The sequence below is a fragment of the Lotus japonicus genome, chromosome 2 (assembly GCF_012489685.1).
Source record: "Lotus japonicus ecotype B-129 chromosome 2, LjGifu_v1.2".
Taxonomy (NCBI): Eukaryota; Viridiplantae; Streptophyta; class Magnoliopsida; order Fabales; family Fabaceae; genus Lotus; species Lotus japonicus.
Genome location: NC_080042.1, coordinates 92,537,117 through 92,553,923, shown reverse-complemented (window position 1 = coordinate 92,553,923; position 16,807 = coordinate 92,537,117). Strand labels below are relative to the sequence as shown.

At 36.2% G+C, this 16,807-nt stretch overlaps 2 protein-coding genes across 2 annotated transcripts; one reads left to right on the top strand and one right to left on the bottom strand.

Moving 5' to 3' along the window:
• The first annotated feature begins 160 nt into the window (after positions 1-160).
• On the top strand, positions 161-9,284 carry LOC130741105 (kinesin-like protein KIN-UA). Its single transcript, XM_057593903.1, has 19 exons — positions 161-460; positions 675-775; positions 883-1,005; positions 1,616-1,801; positions 1,985-2,206; positions 2,331-2,487; positions 2,984-3,133; positions 3,565-3,653; positions 4,474-4,677; positions 4,961-5,074; positions 5,358-5,489; positions 5,599-5,730; positions 6,707-6,842; positions 6,956-7,048; positions 7,373-7,498; positions 7,613-7,738; positions 8,155-8,298; positions 8,539-8,667; positions 8,752-9,284. Exons 1-19 carry the CDS (start codon positions 295-297, stop codon positions 8,910-8,912), a joined length of 2,691 nt encoding a protein of 896 aa, XP_057449886.1. The 5' UTR covers positions 161-294; the 3' UTR covers positions 8,913-9,284.
• A 2,718-nt stretch (positions 9,285-12,002) lies between these two features.
• On the bottom strand, positions 12,003-14,083 carry LOC130741104 (AT-hook motif nuclear-localized protein 26). Its single transcript, XM_057593901.1, has one exon. It carries the CDS (start codon positions 13,624-13,626, stop codon positions 12,721-12,723), a length of 906 nt encoding a protein of 301 aa, XP_057449884.1. The 5' UTR covers positions 13,627-14,083; the 3' UTR covers positions 12,003-12,720.
• Positions 14,084-16,807: the final 2,724 nt, after the last annotated feature.

Sequence of the window (16,807 nt, the reverse complement as noted above, 5' to 3'; positions counted from 1 at the left end):
AATAAACCCTTACCGGTTTACATACTAATATAATACGGATATTAAACTTCCGTATTCAATACGGAAATGTGTCTTCCGTATTCTATTAAAGGGGGGCGTTCCAGTAATTTCCCCACTTTAAGTGGGGCGGGGAGCCCCATAGGGGGGGCCAAACCCAACTCCCCAAAAGTGCGTTGCAAGTTTGCAAATTCGTAACTGCAAATTCATTTTCATTATTCAAATCGTTTTCCTCTGTTTCATTTTCCTTGATGAGCAAGACCAAAAGCAAACCCTGAATCCTTCAAATTTGAAGAAATGGCCACCTCTCACGGTGGTGGTGGTGGTGGTAACGGTTACAGAAATGGTACTCACAGTCAAAGTCATAGAACCTCTTTCAAGCCGGCAAATGTGAAGTCCAAACCTACTCAACGGCGGAGTAGCACCGGCAGCAGCAACAGTAACGGCAAGGACCATGCTGCTGGTTAGTTCTTCCATTCTCCCTTTTCTCAGATCTTCCTTTCATTGTCAATTTGTCATCTATGCCTTAATTCTGAGATGTATTTGGAAAGGAGAAAACCTCTCAGGATCTGCGAATTTCGTGACGAAAAACTAGAAATAAATGATTCAGTAGTGTTTGTTGGAGTTGAATTTGAATTTTGAAGTAATGCAATGCTCTCATTTTGTGGTGTTTGAAGTGCCTGGAAGGGTTAGAGTAGCGGTTAGGTTGCGGCCACGGAATGCCGAGGAATTATTGGCTGATGCTGATTTTGCGGACTGTGTGGAACTACAGCCGGAGGTATTATACTGCATTTCTTGTTTATTTGACTTGTGTCTTTATAAATCATAATGTTTTGGATTGGAAGGTTGATCAATAATCATCATACTTGTCTGGTTCTGTGGCAGCTCAAAAGGTTAAAACTCCGGAAGAACAATTGGGATGCAGATACTTATGAATTTGATGAGGTGCTCACTGAATTTTCGTCACAAAAACGTGTTTATGAAGTTGTGGCCAGGCCTGTTGTGGAGGTAGGTATTCATCATCACCATCTTCATGTGGTTTGTGTTCGAATTCTGTATGATCATTTGATAATCAAGTTTGTTGATATGTGAGTTGAGGGTGCAGGAACAAGTGGTTTCAGGATTTTTAATTACAAAATGATCAAATATGCTTTCAGGAATTCATGTATTAAAAGCTAGTTTGATCGAAGTGATGTAGGTTGATCGTGTGCTTCTTGCTTAGAATTTCCCTACTTAGTCTTATAGGTTCATAAGTATGGATTTTCTATAAAAAAAATTAACACAGAAGACTTTACATTTATTTTGGTGCATGTTTCTCATCAAAAGGAAATCTGAAAGACTATTCATTAAAACAAGGGCAACCACAAATTTTATGCTAACACCGCCGTGCTCTTTCTTACGGCAGAACTTTCTATTATTAAGTGCCTTACTTTCAGAGACAGACCCTAGACCCTGAGAAAAAAATTAATATAATAGTATTCAAATGTTATATTCCCCACCCCCCCCCCCCCCAAAAAAAAATATGTTATATGCCTATTTCAATTATTTATTATTGACTTTACTTGATGTGTTAAATTTTCGCCTCCCTTGTCAATATTTTCTGGTTCTGTCTCTGCAGAGTGTGCTGGATGGCTACAATGGGACAGTTATGGCATATGGGCAAACTGGTACTGGTAAAACTTATACTCTTGGACGACTTGGGGAGGAAGATACAGCTGCACGTGGAATAATGGTGCGAGCTATGGAGGATATTTTTGCAGATGTTTCTTTGGAAACTGATTCTGTCTCGGTCTCATATTTGCAGGTAGTTAGCAATAAAACCAATTTTGTTTTGTCTTTCTGATTTTGTTTCACTGTTTCGGACTATATATATAACATTTTTATTTATTCATATATATCCAATATTTTAAAGTATTTGTTAATTTTTTTGGCAAACTACATTCAGGCTCCATATGTTAATATAATGTTTCTTAATGTCCATGTTCAGCTTTATATGGAAACTATACAAGATCTGCTTGACCCGGCCAATGATAATATCACCATCGTAGAAGATCCCAAAACTGGTGATGTTTCGCTACCCGGAGCTAGCCTAGTTGAGATTAGGGACCAGCAGAGTTTTCTAGAACTACTAAGATTAGGAGAAGCTCACCGCTTTGCTGCAAATACAAAACTGAATACAGAATCTTCTCGAAGTCATGCTATTCTGATGGTGAATGAATTTGTGTATCTCTTTTATGGTGCTCATGTTCATGTCTTATGAGTTATTGTTTTAAGTGTTTAATATTTCTATTTTAAATCTTATTGGATGATTGAATATACCTTTGATACAATAGGTTCATGTCAAGAGATCCGTCAAGGGAAGAGATCCCACTGTTTCAAGTGAAAATGGCAATCATCCGCACATGGTTAAATCATTAAAGCCTCCTGTCATTCGGAAAGCCAAGTTGGTTGTTGTAGATCTTGCTGGTTCAGAGCGAATTGATAAGTCAGGTTAGTATACTAATAAAGTTGCTTTTGTGATCTCAACATATTCATATGTTTTTAGTGGTTTTGTGTGATCATAGGCTTTGCTTTGAGGAAAAATTTGATATTCATCGCCCATCTTTCTCCCTATATTTTATAAATCTTAATATACAAATGCTTTGAGGCAACGGAATCTTTCTAAGTGCTGGGCTAAACTAAGTTAGTCTTCCATGATCAAGGCAAATGTTGGATTCCCAAGATAGAAATATATTTCATTTCTGACTCTGGTATTTTCTAGTTTTATTGTCATAAAAATGTGAAAAAGTTATCTGGGTTTCAGTGAGATGCTTGAAAACCAAATATGGATTCTTGTCAAAATAAAACTTGAATGACATTTAAAAATTGAGCTGATAAAATCATCATATTGCCCCAAACCTATTACTCTGGAAGTCAAGGTTGTCTTGCTTGGTACAACATCCATGCTCTACTTAATGAGATCGTTTCATTATTCGTTGCTTAATAGGCAGTGAAGGACATACATTAGAAGAAGCCAAATCTATCAATCTGTCCTTGAGTGCGTTGGGGAAGTGTATCAATGCACTTGCGGAGAACAGTGCGCATGTTCCATTTCGTGACTCAAAGCTTACTAGATTGTTACGTGATTCATTTGGAGGTAAGATTCAGTGAGTATAAGAATGTGCCTCCCTTTTTCGTTTATTGGCTTAGCTTTTTTTACTATAAAACGCCAGAATCAAAATGATGGTATGTTATATAAGGGATACTGACATAGGTATAAAGGAATGGAAACCTGTTTGGCACATAGAAAGTACACGATGAAGCATAAGTTATTTTAGGAAGAGTGCTTGCATATATTTATTAGATAAATCTTAAAGTTTTTGTGCTGAATGTCTCTGAAGTCAACATGTTTTTAATAATCATCGATATTATAGGGAAATTTAGTTAAAAAATTCATAGATAAATCATCTCATCTAGAGTAGAGATGTTATTCTAAGATTACATATTTTGTTGAAATTTTCAAGCATCTTTAATCTTAATGAATAAAATTGGTGCAGTATGTTTTTCCTGACATCTAAAATTTGACAGGCACAGCAAGAACTTCACTGGTCATTACTATTGGACCCTCTCCGCGGCATAGGGGAGAGACTGCCAGTACTATAATGTTTGGACAGAGGGTGGGCTCCAAATTCAGTAGTTTACTTTCTTTTTTCTCCCTCTACTTGTTTGATTATACTTGTTTGATTATTGTAGCTGCTGAATTTCCCTTTGTTGTTTTTGTTGGTTGGATTGACCTCCTGTTTTATAATTATATTTTGGGTAGCATGTTTTTAGTTCCTGTAAATTTGTCAATATTTGATTTTAGCTCCTGATTTTTAAAACGCCTCATTTTGGCTCCTTATTTCTGAAATAGCCTCATTTTAGCTCTCTACATTAATAAAAGGGTGAACCAAACCATACAAAAAAAGGTGGTATCGTGTATCAATATTTAGCATACTGCACTTGTGAGAATGATAAACACACATCAAGGACTAAAGTGAGATTATTTAAGAAAGCCTTTACCCTTATATTTTAGTGGCATTGCTGATTTTTTCATGAGGGTATTGCGTAGAATAAGAAATTACTGGGTGTCTTGTTACCATCATTAATGTTGGATGTTGAGTCTGATCTCAGTCTGTAAAAAGGTTACGGATCAGATTGATTTTTTCTCTGATTGTCTTTTGCTTATTATTTTTTAATTTTGTAGATTTTATTCTGCTTCCATAATTAGTTTAGCGAACTATTTTTTTTTAATAAATAGGAATGAGGAGTGGAAATCTCTCATCTGTTACGTATTTCCAAAATTTAGGTAATTCAGTGTTGGAGTTTAGGAGAACCAATGGCAGGCCTACTGCTATGTTCTCCACTATAGTTTCTTTTGTTTGTAATCATTATCGCATAAGAAATATCGGAGTTTTCCTCTTCGAAAATTAACAACTAAGATGCTGAATCTTGTAGGCTATGAAGGTGGAAAACATGGTAAAGCTAAAGGAGGAATTTGATTACAAAAGCTTATCTAGAAGGCTAGAAATAGAATTAGATAAACTCATTATGGAACATGAAAGGCAGCAGAAGGCATTTGAGGATGAGATAAAAAGGTTAGCCACCGAAGCACAACATCAGATATCTGAGACTGAAAAAAACTACATGGATTCATTGGAGGTTGGTTCTGTATAAATTTTTATATATGTGATATATATTTCAGTTTGTGTGGGTTTTTTTGACACTTCCATCTAGTACATAGTTTCTAATAGTGTATGCATACTGCATAGTACCGCATCTTACTTGCATTTGAGATGATATTCTCGGTTTCTTGCATGTGAGGGTAAGATGATTTGATATGGGTAGCTTGACTTCAGTAACTTACTGAAATTCAGTTAGCAAAACACGTGGTTGATTTCCCGGTGATATGTACTGATACTTGTTAGCCCATTTTACTTCACAGAAGGAAAGAGCAAAATATCAGAAAGACTATATGGAATCAATTAAGAAGCTTGAAGAGAAGATGGTGATGAATCTTCGAAAGAATGAGGAACCTCATATGAAGTCAAGTGGAGAGGTAGTAGTTTTTAATTTTTATAATACTATATTATCTTAATTTAATTACAATAGGTGAAGTTCCTTACAACAGAGTAGAAGATCATGTCCTCTGGAAAACATAAAGAACATATATCACTTGGGGGAGGCGGCTCTCGTCTAAAGTAAAATCAGGATAATGATTTTTGTAGCTAAACTTTATAATAGCTAAATATTCAATTGTTAAATATGCTCACTTATTGATTGGGGATTTTCCCCAAACAAGCATTAGTTGTGTTAAGCTCACTTGAATTGTTGTCTCCTAGATTCCTGAGGTGTCTGCTGAGGAACTGGCTGATCTGAAAAGAAATCTACAAAAGGAGACTCTTTTAAGAAAAGCTGCTGAAGGGGAGGTGAATAATTTGAAGATTCAAGTTGCTGAGCTAAAAAAGTCAGAGGTAGGTTTTTGTGCCTCAATATTATATTTATCACTTGCATGGCACGTTCTTTCTCCATCTCGTTGGTACCTGGATTAGTTTACTTAGATGGATGTGTTTACTGTGATAGGCATTAGGAAAGTCAGACATCTTAAAACTTCATAGGATGTTGGAAGATGAGGCACATCAGAAAGAGAAACTTGAAGGAGAAATAGCAATATTACAAAGTCAAATGTTGCAGTTTAGTCTTGAAGCCGATGAGGTAAGCTATACCTAAAATGCACAAATTCAATACTTAATTGACTTTTATCTAACAGATGTTTTATAAAAAGATGACTGCTGATGAACTATATTCTGTTCCCCTCTAATGGCTGTCAATATAGAAAACCTGACTTTTTTTACTTGCTATTCATTTTCAGTTTGATTCACAACGAAATGGCTGATCCATCCCCAGTGCCTTTTTCGTAACAAAAATTCAAAATACCTATTATTTTTAAGGAAAAAATTATTTGACTTAAAAAGTTTGTGTTTGGAATCCAGCAATTTAAGTAACTACTTCGACTACACTCCAAAAGATACTAATTTTTTTTTCATTTGATTAGCACAAAGGGTGAGAAATTATTAAATTACGGTAGTATTTAATGTCTTCAATTCAGCTCGGGCTAGATATGATCATGTCAAATATGTTTGTATCTCCTACTGTTGATGTCAGTGTTTTGCGGTGGAATCATATTTATGACAACAGGTGGCCATTGCATCTTCAAGCATTTGGCTTTGGGCTATTTATGGTATAGGTTGAAAACTGAGGGCTTAAAATGTTGGTTACCTCACCTATCATAAGCTATGACTTATTTTCATTCTCGTGCCTGGGAAAACAATTAATTGGTTTTTGGTCTATTAAAGAAGCTGTGAATTAACTGTGTGTCCTTATGATGTCTATCCAATAGAGGCCCTTATGTTGATATTGCAGAAGTTGATACTGCAGAATGTGGATGTAACTTGATCACAAACTTTAGCTTAGTTTACCTGGTCCCTCCCCCCTATTTCTTTTATTTTTCTTTTCTCATCTCTCGTGGTAAAATTAGCGCAAATGAGTTGTATTGAGACCATATAAATGAAACAAACCAGAATTGTTGCTCTTTACCATTTCTGATCATGATGTGCACCTTTCATGCATCTTCTTGTATGATAATGTGCCAGAATCTTGTCGGGTGTTATCTAATTGGTATTTGTCTCAGACAAGACGACAACTAGACAAGGGTGGATTTGAAAAAGAAGTGGGTTGTCATGATTCTCCTACTTCCCAAGTCAAGCATCAGCAGCAAGCTTCAGGAAATGGAGAGAAGCCCTCTATAGCCAAGCTCTTTGAGCAAGGTAGTAATGATATATATTGCTTGTGTTTACAACATGACCCTGACATATTTTGTTAATAGTCTATTTGTCTCTCTTGAAATTATTTCTTTCTGATAAACAAAATATTCTTACAGTGGGATTGCAGAAGATTTTGTCATTGCTTGAAGCAGAAGATGCTGATGTGCGAGTCCATGCTGTGAAAGTTGTAGCAAATCTAGCTGCTGAAGGTTGTTGTTTCACCTGTTTATGTTGAAATTCTTCAGTGCAAATAATGAAAAAGAGAAAAATCAGTGTGCCCTTTAAATTATTTAATTTGGGATCAATGATCTGTGAAGAAAGTACTATGGATTTTTGTATAAGACAAATATCACTCCGAGATCATTTTAAACCTTTGCTTCCTTATCCTTCCTATGATATAGATCATATATTTTTGGCTTGGTTTATATATTATGTACTGATTCAAAGGAGGAAAATCCCTCTTTCTAAACTACATTTACAAGAATTCGGTGCTATCAGAACCATTAGCCTGATATTTATTCCACACCTTACAGAAACAAATCAGGGGAAGATTGTTGAAGCTGGAGGGCTTACATCCTTGCTTACGCTGCTTAAGACCTCACAAGATGAGACCATACATAGAGTTGCTGCAGGTGCAATTGCAAATTTGGCAATGAATGGTAAACTTGTGTTTTTTCTCTTCTTTGCAACTAATTATTTCACGAAATAAAAATATTTATTACTGAGCTGCCTTGTTTTTCCTGGTCTCTGCACCCTTATTTTGTGTCTTACAGAATCAAACCAAGAACTCATTATGGCCCAAGGGGGAATTAGTTTACTGTCAATGACTGCAGCCAATGCTGAAGATCCTCAAACCCTTAGAATGGTTGCTGGAGCCATTGCTAATCTTTGTGGCAATGGTAAAATGCTGATCTTTTTCATGTTTGTGAAATTGTTTCAATTATCTGCGCTATACATGCATTTTACTTAAATGTAACTAATGAATTCTACAGAGACCCAATCCTTACAAAAGATCCTTCTGATAGTAGGGATAGGAATCATGGACAACAAATTTGTTGAGCCACTTGCTCTATGGCATGTTGCAATCTTTTACATTTTGGCTAGAGTACTACAACAAATTATTGACCTAATCATTTGCTTCTTCTATCTATCTATAGATCATACAATTATACTTTCGTTGTTGGTTTGGTAAAATTTTCCTCTTGGTTGAAATTATTGGTTTTGATAGAATTATGAAGCCATCTGTTGATCAAATATCCTTTGATGGTCTGCATAATAACCTGCGGGTGCTAAAACTTTGATGTTCTGCACCTAGATAAGCTGCGAACAAAACTAAGGGGCGAAGGTGGTATCAAGGCACTACTGGGAATGATCAGATGCAGACATCCTGATGTGCATGCACAGGTTGCTCGCGGAATAGCAAATTTTGCGAAGTGTGAGTCGAGAGCATCTAGTCAAGGTAAACTTATACGACCAGCTTCCCAAGTCCCATATTTTGATAGTGATGAACATTCAATTGTTCATTGAAGTCACCTTTTTTTCCTTTAAAATTATATTTCTTCCCTCTTGTTCCTCCATTACTTCCGTAAATCACTTCGCATAGTTAGTTAGGACTAGGTATATTTCGGGTTTGCAATTTCATACTCGATCAACAGCGTCCATTACTTCTGAGTTAATGTTTTGCCGCATTGTGTGACAGGGACAAAGAGCGGAAGATCTTTCCTTATTGAGGATGGCGCCCTTCCATGGATTGTGCAAAATGCAAATAACGAAGCCTCATCAATTAGGCGTCATACTGAGCTTGCACTCTGTCACTTAGCTCAACATGGTAAGTGCTAGGTAAACTCTATGTACTTGAAACTATACATTAATTGGGGTAAGTCCCTAAGACCTTCTGGTTGATGCATTCCAGAAGTAAATGCAAGAGACATGATTCGGGAGGGTGCATTATGGGAGCTAGATCGTATCGCACGAGATTGTTCAAGAGAAGACATAAAGACTCTTGCACATCGAACACTAGTCTCCAGCCCCACTTTCCAAGCTGAAATGAGGCGTTTGCGGGTGAATTATTGATGAATTCTGTAGAATAAACTAAAGAGGACTGGAGATACAAAGATACACAACGAATCTTAGTATTTTGGATGTATCACTCTTTTCAAGCAATCAAGCAGGGTTTCTCCAGTGTATAGCTGAAACAATGACAAGTGTAGGTGGGTTTTTGTATTATTGTATATGGTTGATCCATTAATGGATGGCCGTAATTTAATCAAGTCAACGTGTTGTCGCTATGGTCTGTTTGCCTAGTCTAGCTTCAGGGTGTAAATTTGGTTTGTATATGAAATAGAGACAAGGATAGCGGCAGTTTTGAATTTGTGACATGAAATAGTTATTTGCCATTCATAATGACCGTAGTTAGTTAATTTAATTATTAAGTGATTGATTGAATTGTTTCAACAGAACTATTTGTTGTTCAAAAACAAAACAGAACTATTTGTCAAATGTGTGGACTCCATGAACATTAAATTTTCCCCATAATATTGTGCGGTCCCTACCAAGTTGCCAAAGCCAATATATTTACTCGTATAACCACAATATCAATACAGTAATAATACTTTTTTTTTAAATTAATACAGTAATAATACTTTTAACATACAAACATAGAAGATATTTAATTTTTTCTGTTGGATGTTTACAAACTATTTTTTCATATGATCAGTTTAACTCAATGAATAAAATACAAAAAACATTGAACCAAATCAATGTTAAATATCGAACATTATATTCTTCCCTAAAGTTCAATCAAATCGACCCGGTACGTATAGCTCCAATAAACATGGTACTCCTAAGGAAAGACAAAGAAAAAATGAGTCTTTTAATCAATAATTTCCTTGCAAACTACTCCAATTAAATTCTCCACCACAACTACCACCGCCCCGACCACCTCCACCATCACCGTTTGCCACCGCCACCATCAGAACTACCATGCGCCCTCCACCACTGCCACCATCGCCCTATAACATTGTCACCGTCGCCACTATCGCCACACCACCACCAACCACTACCATCTCCATCGCCTCCACCACCCTCACCGCCACCATTCACAACCACCACCCTTCATTGCCGCCATTGTTGCCGCCATCACCATTTCTCCTCCACCCCTACCGCCACCATTTATTAAAGTTAACTATTTGATAATATTATCAAGTATTTTTAAAAGTTAATTATTTATAAATTTTGTTCAAACGATATGATAAATGATCAAACGCTGTATGATATTAAATTTATATCTGGTCTTGTCCTATGAAATCTAAGACTATTATATTTTATATAATCAAGATTTATACTATCCAACATATTAAACTAGCATTTAGTGAATTTGAGAGCACGTTATAATAGAGGTCTGTTTGTTAACTAAAAATATCGCCATTAATACGATCAAAGCATATCGTTATTAATATGACTTCCATCACACCTCAAACTCACTCACATCTCAATAAATATGAAGAGATAAGAAAATGAGAAATATAATAAGTTAAATAATAAAAAATAAGAGATATATTAAAAAAGATAATAGGTGGAAATAAGATCAAAAGACAAAAAAATTGTCGCCTTCCCTCTGTCCATGTTTATATAAGACCCGTGATAAACCATTTGGTCAATATAACGAGGGAAGTTAGCCAGGTTTTACGTATACTATTTGTGGGTTGCGTGTTTCATTACAAGTTTTAAAAATAGTGAATCATCAAGAATCAAAGTCAAGACAAATTCAATTTTTTTTTCTTTATCTCCATCAAGATTGGCCCCCCACATAGTTAATTACCAGTTAGTTAAGGATGTAAATATTAAACTGTTCATCAATTACAACTATAAAGTTTTACAACAATAATATATACACACCTCATTTTCTAAACACTTCATTTTCACTCATTTTTATTTTTATTTCTCTCCTCTTATCATCTATCACATCTCATACTTTCTCTCTCTTACTTTCTATTTTCTTCCTATCTCTCTCCTCCTCCACCTCTATCCACCTCATATTAGAGGTGTGAACATAACATTATTCATATTTTTATCTTCAGTACTTTACAACGAACTAAACAATTTAAGGTTCTAAAATGGGGCCAAAAGAATTTTTTTATTTTCATAAAATAAAGAAGTAATTAGTGCAGTACATGGAGGGAAACGTGAATTGGATATGGAGACCTGAAAGCGGTGGTTAGAGCCCAGCCGCAACTAGGAAAAAAGGAAAAATAATGCAAGTAAGTGTTAAAAGAAAACAAATAAAACCTAGTATATATCTAGAGCAAGATTCACAGTACAAACGTTACAATAATGATTAATAAAACGAGGATTGAAAATAAAATAGGATATAAGTTCATCTTTTGTGGGCGGGGATAAAAGCAAGATATTCATCGGATCTTAACTAGATTTGGGTTGAACTTGAATTGAACAAGAGAAGAAGGAAGAATCATTTGTTTTGCATAGTATTTTAGCACTTCACCCCTTAAATGAAAAGTTGCAGGTTTGATTTTTAATTCTTATAATTAAAAAAATACTCATTGACTACCTTTAGTGCTTAGTACATTGATTGTAGGGTCAAATGATTAGTTTCACGCCTATTAGCGGTAGAAATAAATTGATTAAGAGAAAGAAAAAAAAAAGAACAAATTAAAGAGGAGAGGGGAGGGATACAAGATACATGTAAGGCTCGGGAAGCTTGTTTTCTTGGTTATCGTTGCCTTTTAATGGAAGTGTGGGTGACTGCCTCGAAAAAGAGCTTTCATCAGACACTGCATGTGTCTCCCAGTTCCATGTTTATCTTCTTACTTCAACATACTATGTATGTAGCTACTACTCTAAATCTAAAGAAATCAATGAGAAAAACACCCATATTTTTGAATTTTTCTAGAACCTGGATGACATGGTGGCTGATTAGTATTTAATAATCTTTAAAAAACAATTTACATTACTTTTTTATTTTTTAATTTAAATTCTTGTACTACTTTTTAATTAACTAATGCTTTTTTTATCCAATTTGAAAAACTTAGCTAGGTAAGTTGACATACACAATATCCACATTTAAGCCCTCTCATCCTCCAATGCTTTCGTCAAGAGAGCACTATATATGCCCACTGAATCCGTGATTGTGTATATGCAAAAACGAAACAACAAAAAGCACATTACCTTCAATTCAGAAAGATATGCTACCCGAAACCTGGTAACCGACGCACATACAATGACGAACACAAAAATACTAACAACAAGAGATTGAATGCAATCAAAATTTACTACAAAAGAGAGTTTTCAAACACTTAACTAAATGTAGGATTCAAGGCACAACAACAAGCAGCAGTAAATTACTAAGAAGTATGTAGTCTAGACTAACTGCAGCTTCTCTTATTCCTTTGCGTTTGTTTCCTGATAAGTGATAACTCTTCAACCTCCAAGGCCATTTGAACCAAATGTAGCTAGCATATCATAGAATTAATAAAACTCACCAAGGATCGATCCATCAATTTAATTACAGAAGTCTCAAACACAAGTCAACATATATCAACTCACTCACCTAATAATCAAAATGACACACAAATTCTAAAGAGAAGCGAATAGAATAGAACCTCAATCGCGAATTGGACATTCATCACTATTGCATGTTTGGAAAAATTCTAAAGCCAAAATCAATTCTGATAGTAACCTACCTTTTGTAGTATAGTAGCTAGCTCATTAGTACCAGAATTGATTCTGAGAAAAAAAAGATGATCCAAACTTGCAAATGGCCAGAACGCGGTTGGAGTACCCAAAAAGGATAGAGAAAGGAAGCTAGCAGAGAAGCCAGCCTGCAGCTTGCGTGGTGGAACATACTTTGATATCATCATCATCATCAGTAAGGAGAGCGGCCAGATGGCCAGAAGTTATCGGAGTTTGGCATCTGAACAGAATTGAGAAGATTCGGAGGCAAACCATGAAAAAGTGGGGCAGTTGCATCCCCTAAAAGCTGTTGCTGCTGTTGCTGACCAACTCCACCACCACCACCACTACCACCGGGTGGTGAACCCATTGAACCTCCTTGCATTGCCAATGAAGGGTCCTCATCTTCCAAAGGAAGCCTCTCATACGCAGCGTTGCTGAACGAAGCTGCCATGATAACCACAGGTCCCGAAGCAATGAGAGCTCCCACAACACTTCCTCCAACAACCTGCCCTTGTCCACCAGCCAAGTAAATGGTCAAACCTGATGCTGCCGGTGGAGCAGGCGGCGGCAGGAACGATCCTGCCAGGGAGAGAATCTCAAACCTTCCGTGGAGGGTGACAACAGCGCCGGAAGAAGCTGGCTGCCTGAGAGTGACGTTGGTGACGGTTCCAGTGCCGCTCATGATGCAGACGCCGCGCTGGCGGCGTCTTGCAAAGTTGGAGACGCTGTCGACGATGTCGCAGCCGTCGGCGACCTCCATGACGTGGGTCTTAAGTGCGTTGGCGCTGTCGCGGGTGATGATGATGGGCGGCTTAGGCTTGTTCTTCGATCCGGCGGGCCTTCCTCGAGGTCTTCTTGAATTCTCGCTTTCGCCTCCGCCTCCGGAGCCTTCTTTGCCGTCATGGCTGTTGTTGTTTTCATCGCGTTCCCTTTTGATGCCGCCGCTGCTTCCACTCTGTTCATCTTCTGCTGGGGTTTGCTGCTGCTGTAAAGAGTGGAACTGATGCTGCTGATGCTGCTGCTGGTGTTGGTGTTGGTGGTGCAGATGGAGAAAAGGAGGAGGAAGAGAGTGGCCGTGTGCTGATAATGGATCCATTGTTTTGTATATTTCTATCTATAGTTGATATAGCTAGAAAGATAGTGGGAATATAGATAGTGATAGTAGCTAGTTTGCTTAATTTGCAATGAATATATAAAGAAGAAGTAGAATTTGGAGTTGGCAAGTTTCAAGATAGAAAGGAAATGAATAAAGGATAAGAAATCATGTGATATCAGACCAGATTGTCTTGTGATTCTCTGCTGTAGTGTTTGCTGGTCTGTTGATGATGATCTTGTTGAACCCTCAACTGTTTGTGAAAGCGCGAAGCAGAAGAAGAATTGAATTGAATTGACTGTGGCTTTCAGAAGCACATAGTTCCTGTGTTGAAGGATGATCGATGGAGAGAAAAAGAAAGTAAGAGGGAATGATGGGGAGTTTAGGGTTATAGATTGAGAATTGAGAATTGAGAATTTAGATCCAAGGCTTCGGCAAGACTGCGTGTTTATGGGCGGTGGATGGGTCCCCACCCCTGCACTTCTCTTTTTTTTATATATATCTTAACAACCCTTCCTCAAATTCAATTTGTTCCCATTCAAATTTTACTTAATCAAACAGTAATAAATCCATGTTAAGCTGATTTTTTTTCCCACCAAGCATGAGATTAATCTCTAGACACATGGAAATAACATTAAGTAGTCTTAACAAAAATTAAGTAAATAGTATCTTAACTTTCAATAATTCTTCTTTATATGTACTGTTCGGACATGAAACTCTTGCTTAATTATAAGGAGTTGGTTCAGGGTTCGAATCATACAAGAGAAATTTGAAGAAATTTTCTAACTTACTAATAACTAACCACTTGCCTATAGAAAAAATAAGGAGTTCAACTATGCACCATGCATGCATACTATGCATACATGCATAAAGGTTTATTCATTTTCAAATTTAAGATTACACATTCACTGCATACTACTTTTGATTGGATTAAACATGTGTTTTATTACATTAATAACTAAAACGATTAAAACTATTTCTAAAAATACTTTAAAATGTAAGATAAAAACAAAATCTATATTAAATAATTGACTTTTGTATCAACTACTACTGTCTTCCCATTTATCTGTCAAAGGAGAAATAAGACCTATAATAATCTAACTAACGAGTATAGTAGATTTTTGACTCTCTGTTGTATTCATGAAAACTTCTGATTATATATAAGAAAAATTGTTAATTACTGATTTAGCAAGTGGACAACCAACCACCAAAAAGTTGTGGGATTTGGGTTTGACACCCCACCTATTGGGTTTGGCACCCCATGTATTCAATACGGAAATTTAATTTCCGTTTTCAAAACGGAATTTAAAATTCTGATTTGTTTTTTATATGCAATGAACGGTTGAAAATGTGCCACATATGCTAAAATACATAACGGTTTTTTAATTTCCGTTTTTTTCGTATTAAAATCGGAATTTAAATTCCCGTTTTTAATCAAGTGGGGTGCGAAACCCAATAGGTGGGGTGCCAAACCAAATTCCCAAAAGTTGTGGGTATTAACCACGTTAGTAAACGCCATCGTAGATTTTTGACCAACAGTCAAAAAAAAAAAGTGGGTAAAATTATTGACGACTTTCTTTGTTGCAATATTACTCACAGTCATGTCTAGGTGCTTGCTGTGGTACCTTAAGCCAGACTAAGGTGTGGTACCTAAAATGAGTCGGTTCAACAATAAAGACTCATGTACTGGTTAAAATTTTAATTGTGTTCTATCGTAGTAATGCAGCGTTCCATTCTTAGGGACGTGAGATTTGAAAGCTGTGTTTTCTGAGCTCTGTGCATCCATCTATCATGATCATTTTACGCGCATCTCCATCACCATCATTCGTTTCCACCACTCGTACATTTTTAATTAAAAAATGAATTTCATGAGATAAAGTTAATTGACAAGTAAAGTAAAATCTAAAAATATAGTATTTACTTTGAATAACATGATAATAATCTATAGAATTACTTAATGGAGTACCATACCCAACAAAAATTGAGGGTAACACAGAATTTACCTTCAAAAAATTATATAGTACTTACGGTCATGGTCATTGATAATGCACTATAGCTAATAAAAAGAACTCATTTGCATCAGTAAAAAAAATTATAAATTTATAATTTTATTCGTCCTTCGTGATAATACAATAAATCTCATTCATTTAAATTATGTATTCATATTTGTGTTGCAAAGAAAGACATTTGTATTTTCCGATGTAGAAAAAAAAAAAAAAAAGACATTTGTATGTCGAAGGCACCCAAATGTTGGGTTGGACCCGTGGCTCTATCCTAGTCGACTTTCAAAATCTTTTTGGAATGTCAATTACCATAATTTCGGAGGAGAATGAGGTTTGGATTTTGGCTAGTAATTCTCTATTTTTTCCTCTAAATTAACTGGAGACTTAGCTCGACTATACTCTAGTTCTTCTAGTCATGCACTCTTGTTGAGCTTGTCAAACAGGAGATTTGTTCGCATGCTGGTTGTGGATTGGGATTTGCGATATATTGTGAGATTTATTTTCAAAATATGTAGTTGGAAATATGTTTGTATTAATTGTTATAGTCATTTATGTTGGAGACTATATCAATGCATTGATATTGGTTTAGTGGGTGTGCCACAAGCCCTTTACATCCATGTGCAAGGTTCGAAACCTGCTGGCTCCGTTTTTCTTATTAATTTATTCGAACTCGCGACTTTCAACTCGCGTGGGCCATCAGATGTGATTGCCAGTTGAGCCATGGAATGGTCATGTCTCTTGTGGAACATTAATAATATATAACCGATTAAGACAGTTATTTTCCAAGAGACACATCCCTTCATCAAGGGATGTTACATCTCTATATAAAGAGATACTTGGGAAGGAAATTTAGACATAATACATATGTGAAATTGGCATCTTCCTTACCAATTTCTCTCCCATTTTCATTATTCTAAATCATCCTTCACTTCACTAATGCATGAGTGAAGTGTAGGAATCATATTTCTGTAAACTATTGTCAAAGATACGCTTGGTGTGTTAGTGCAAACCACATCAAGGAATTCAAAGTATCCTGAAGGGAATTCGCCGGTTTTCTCACTTGCATCCAATACACAGTAATTGGTGGGGGCGAATTGAACCTAAAGGTTAGTGCCTATGCACGCTTTGAATCTTCAAGTGCTTCCGTCGTCAACATCTTCATCAATCCAAGAGTTGCAGCA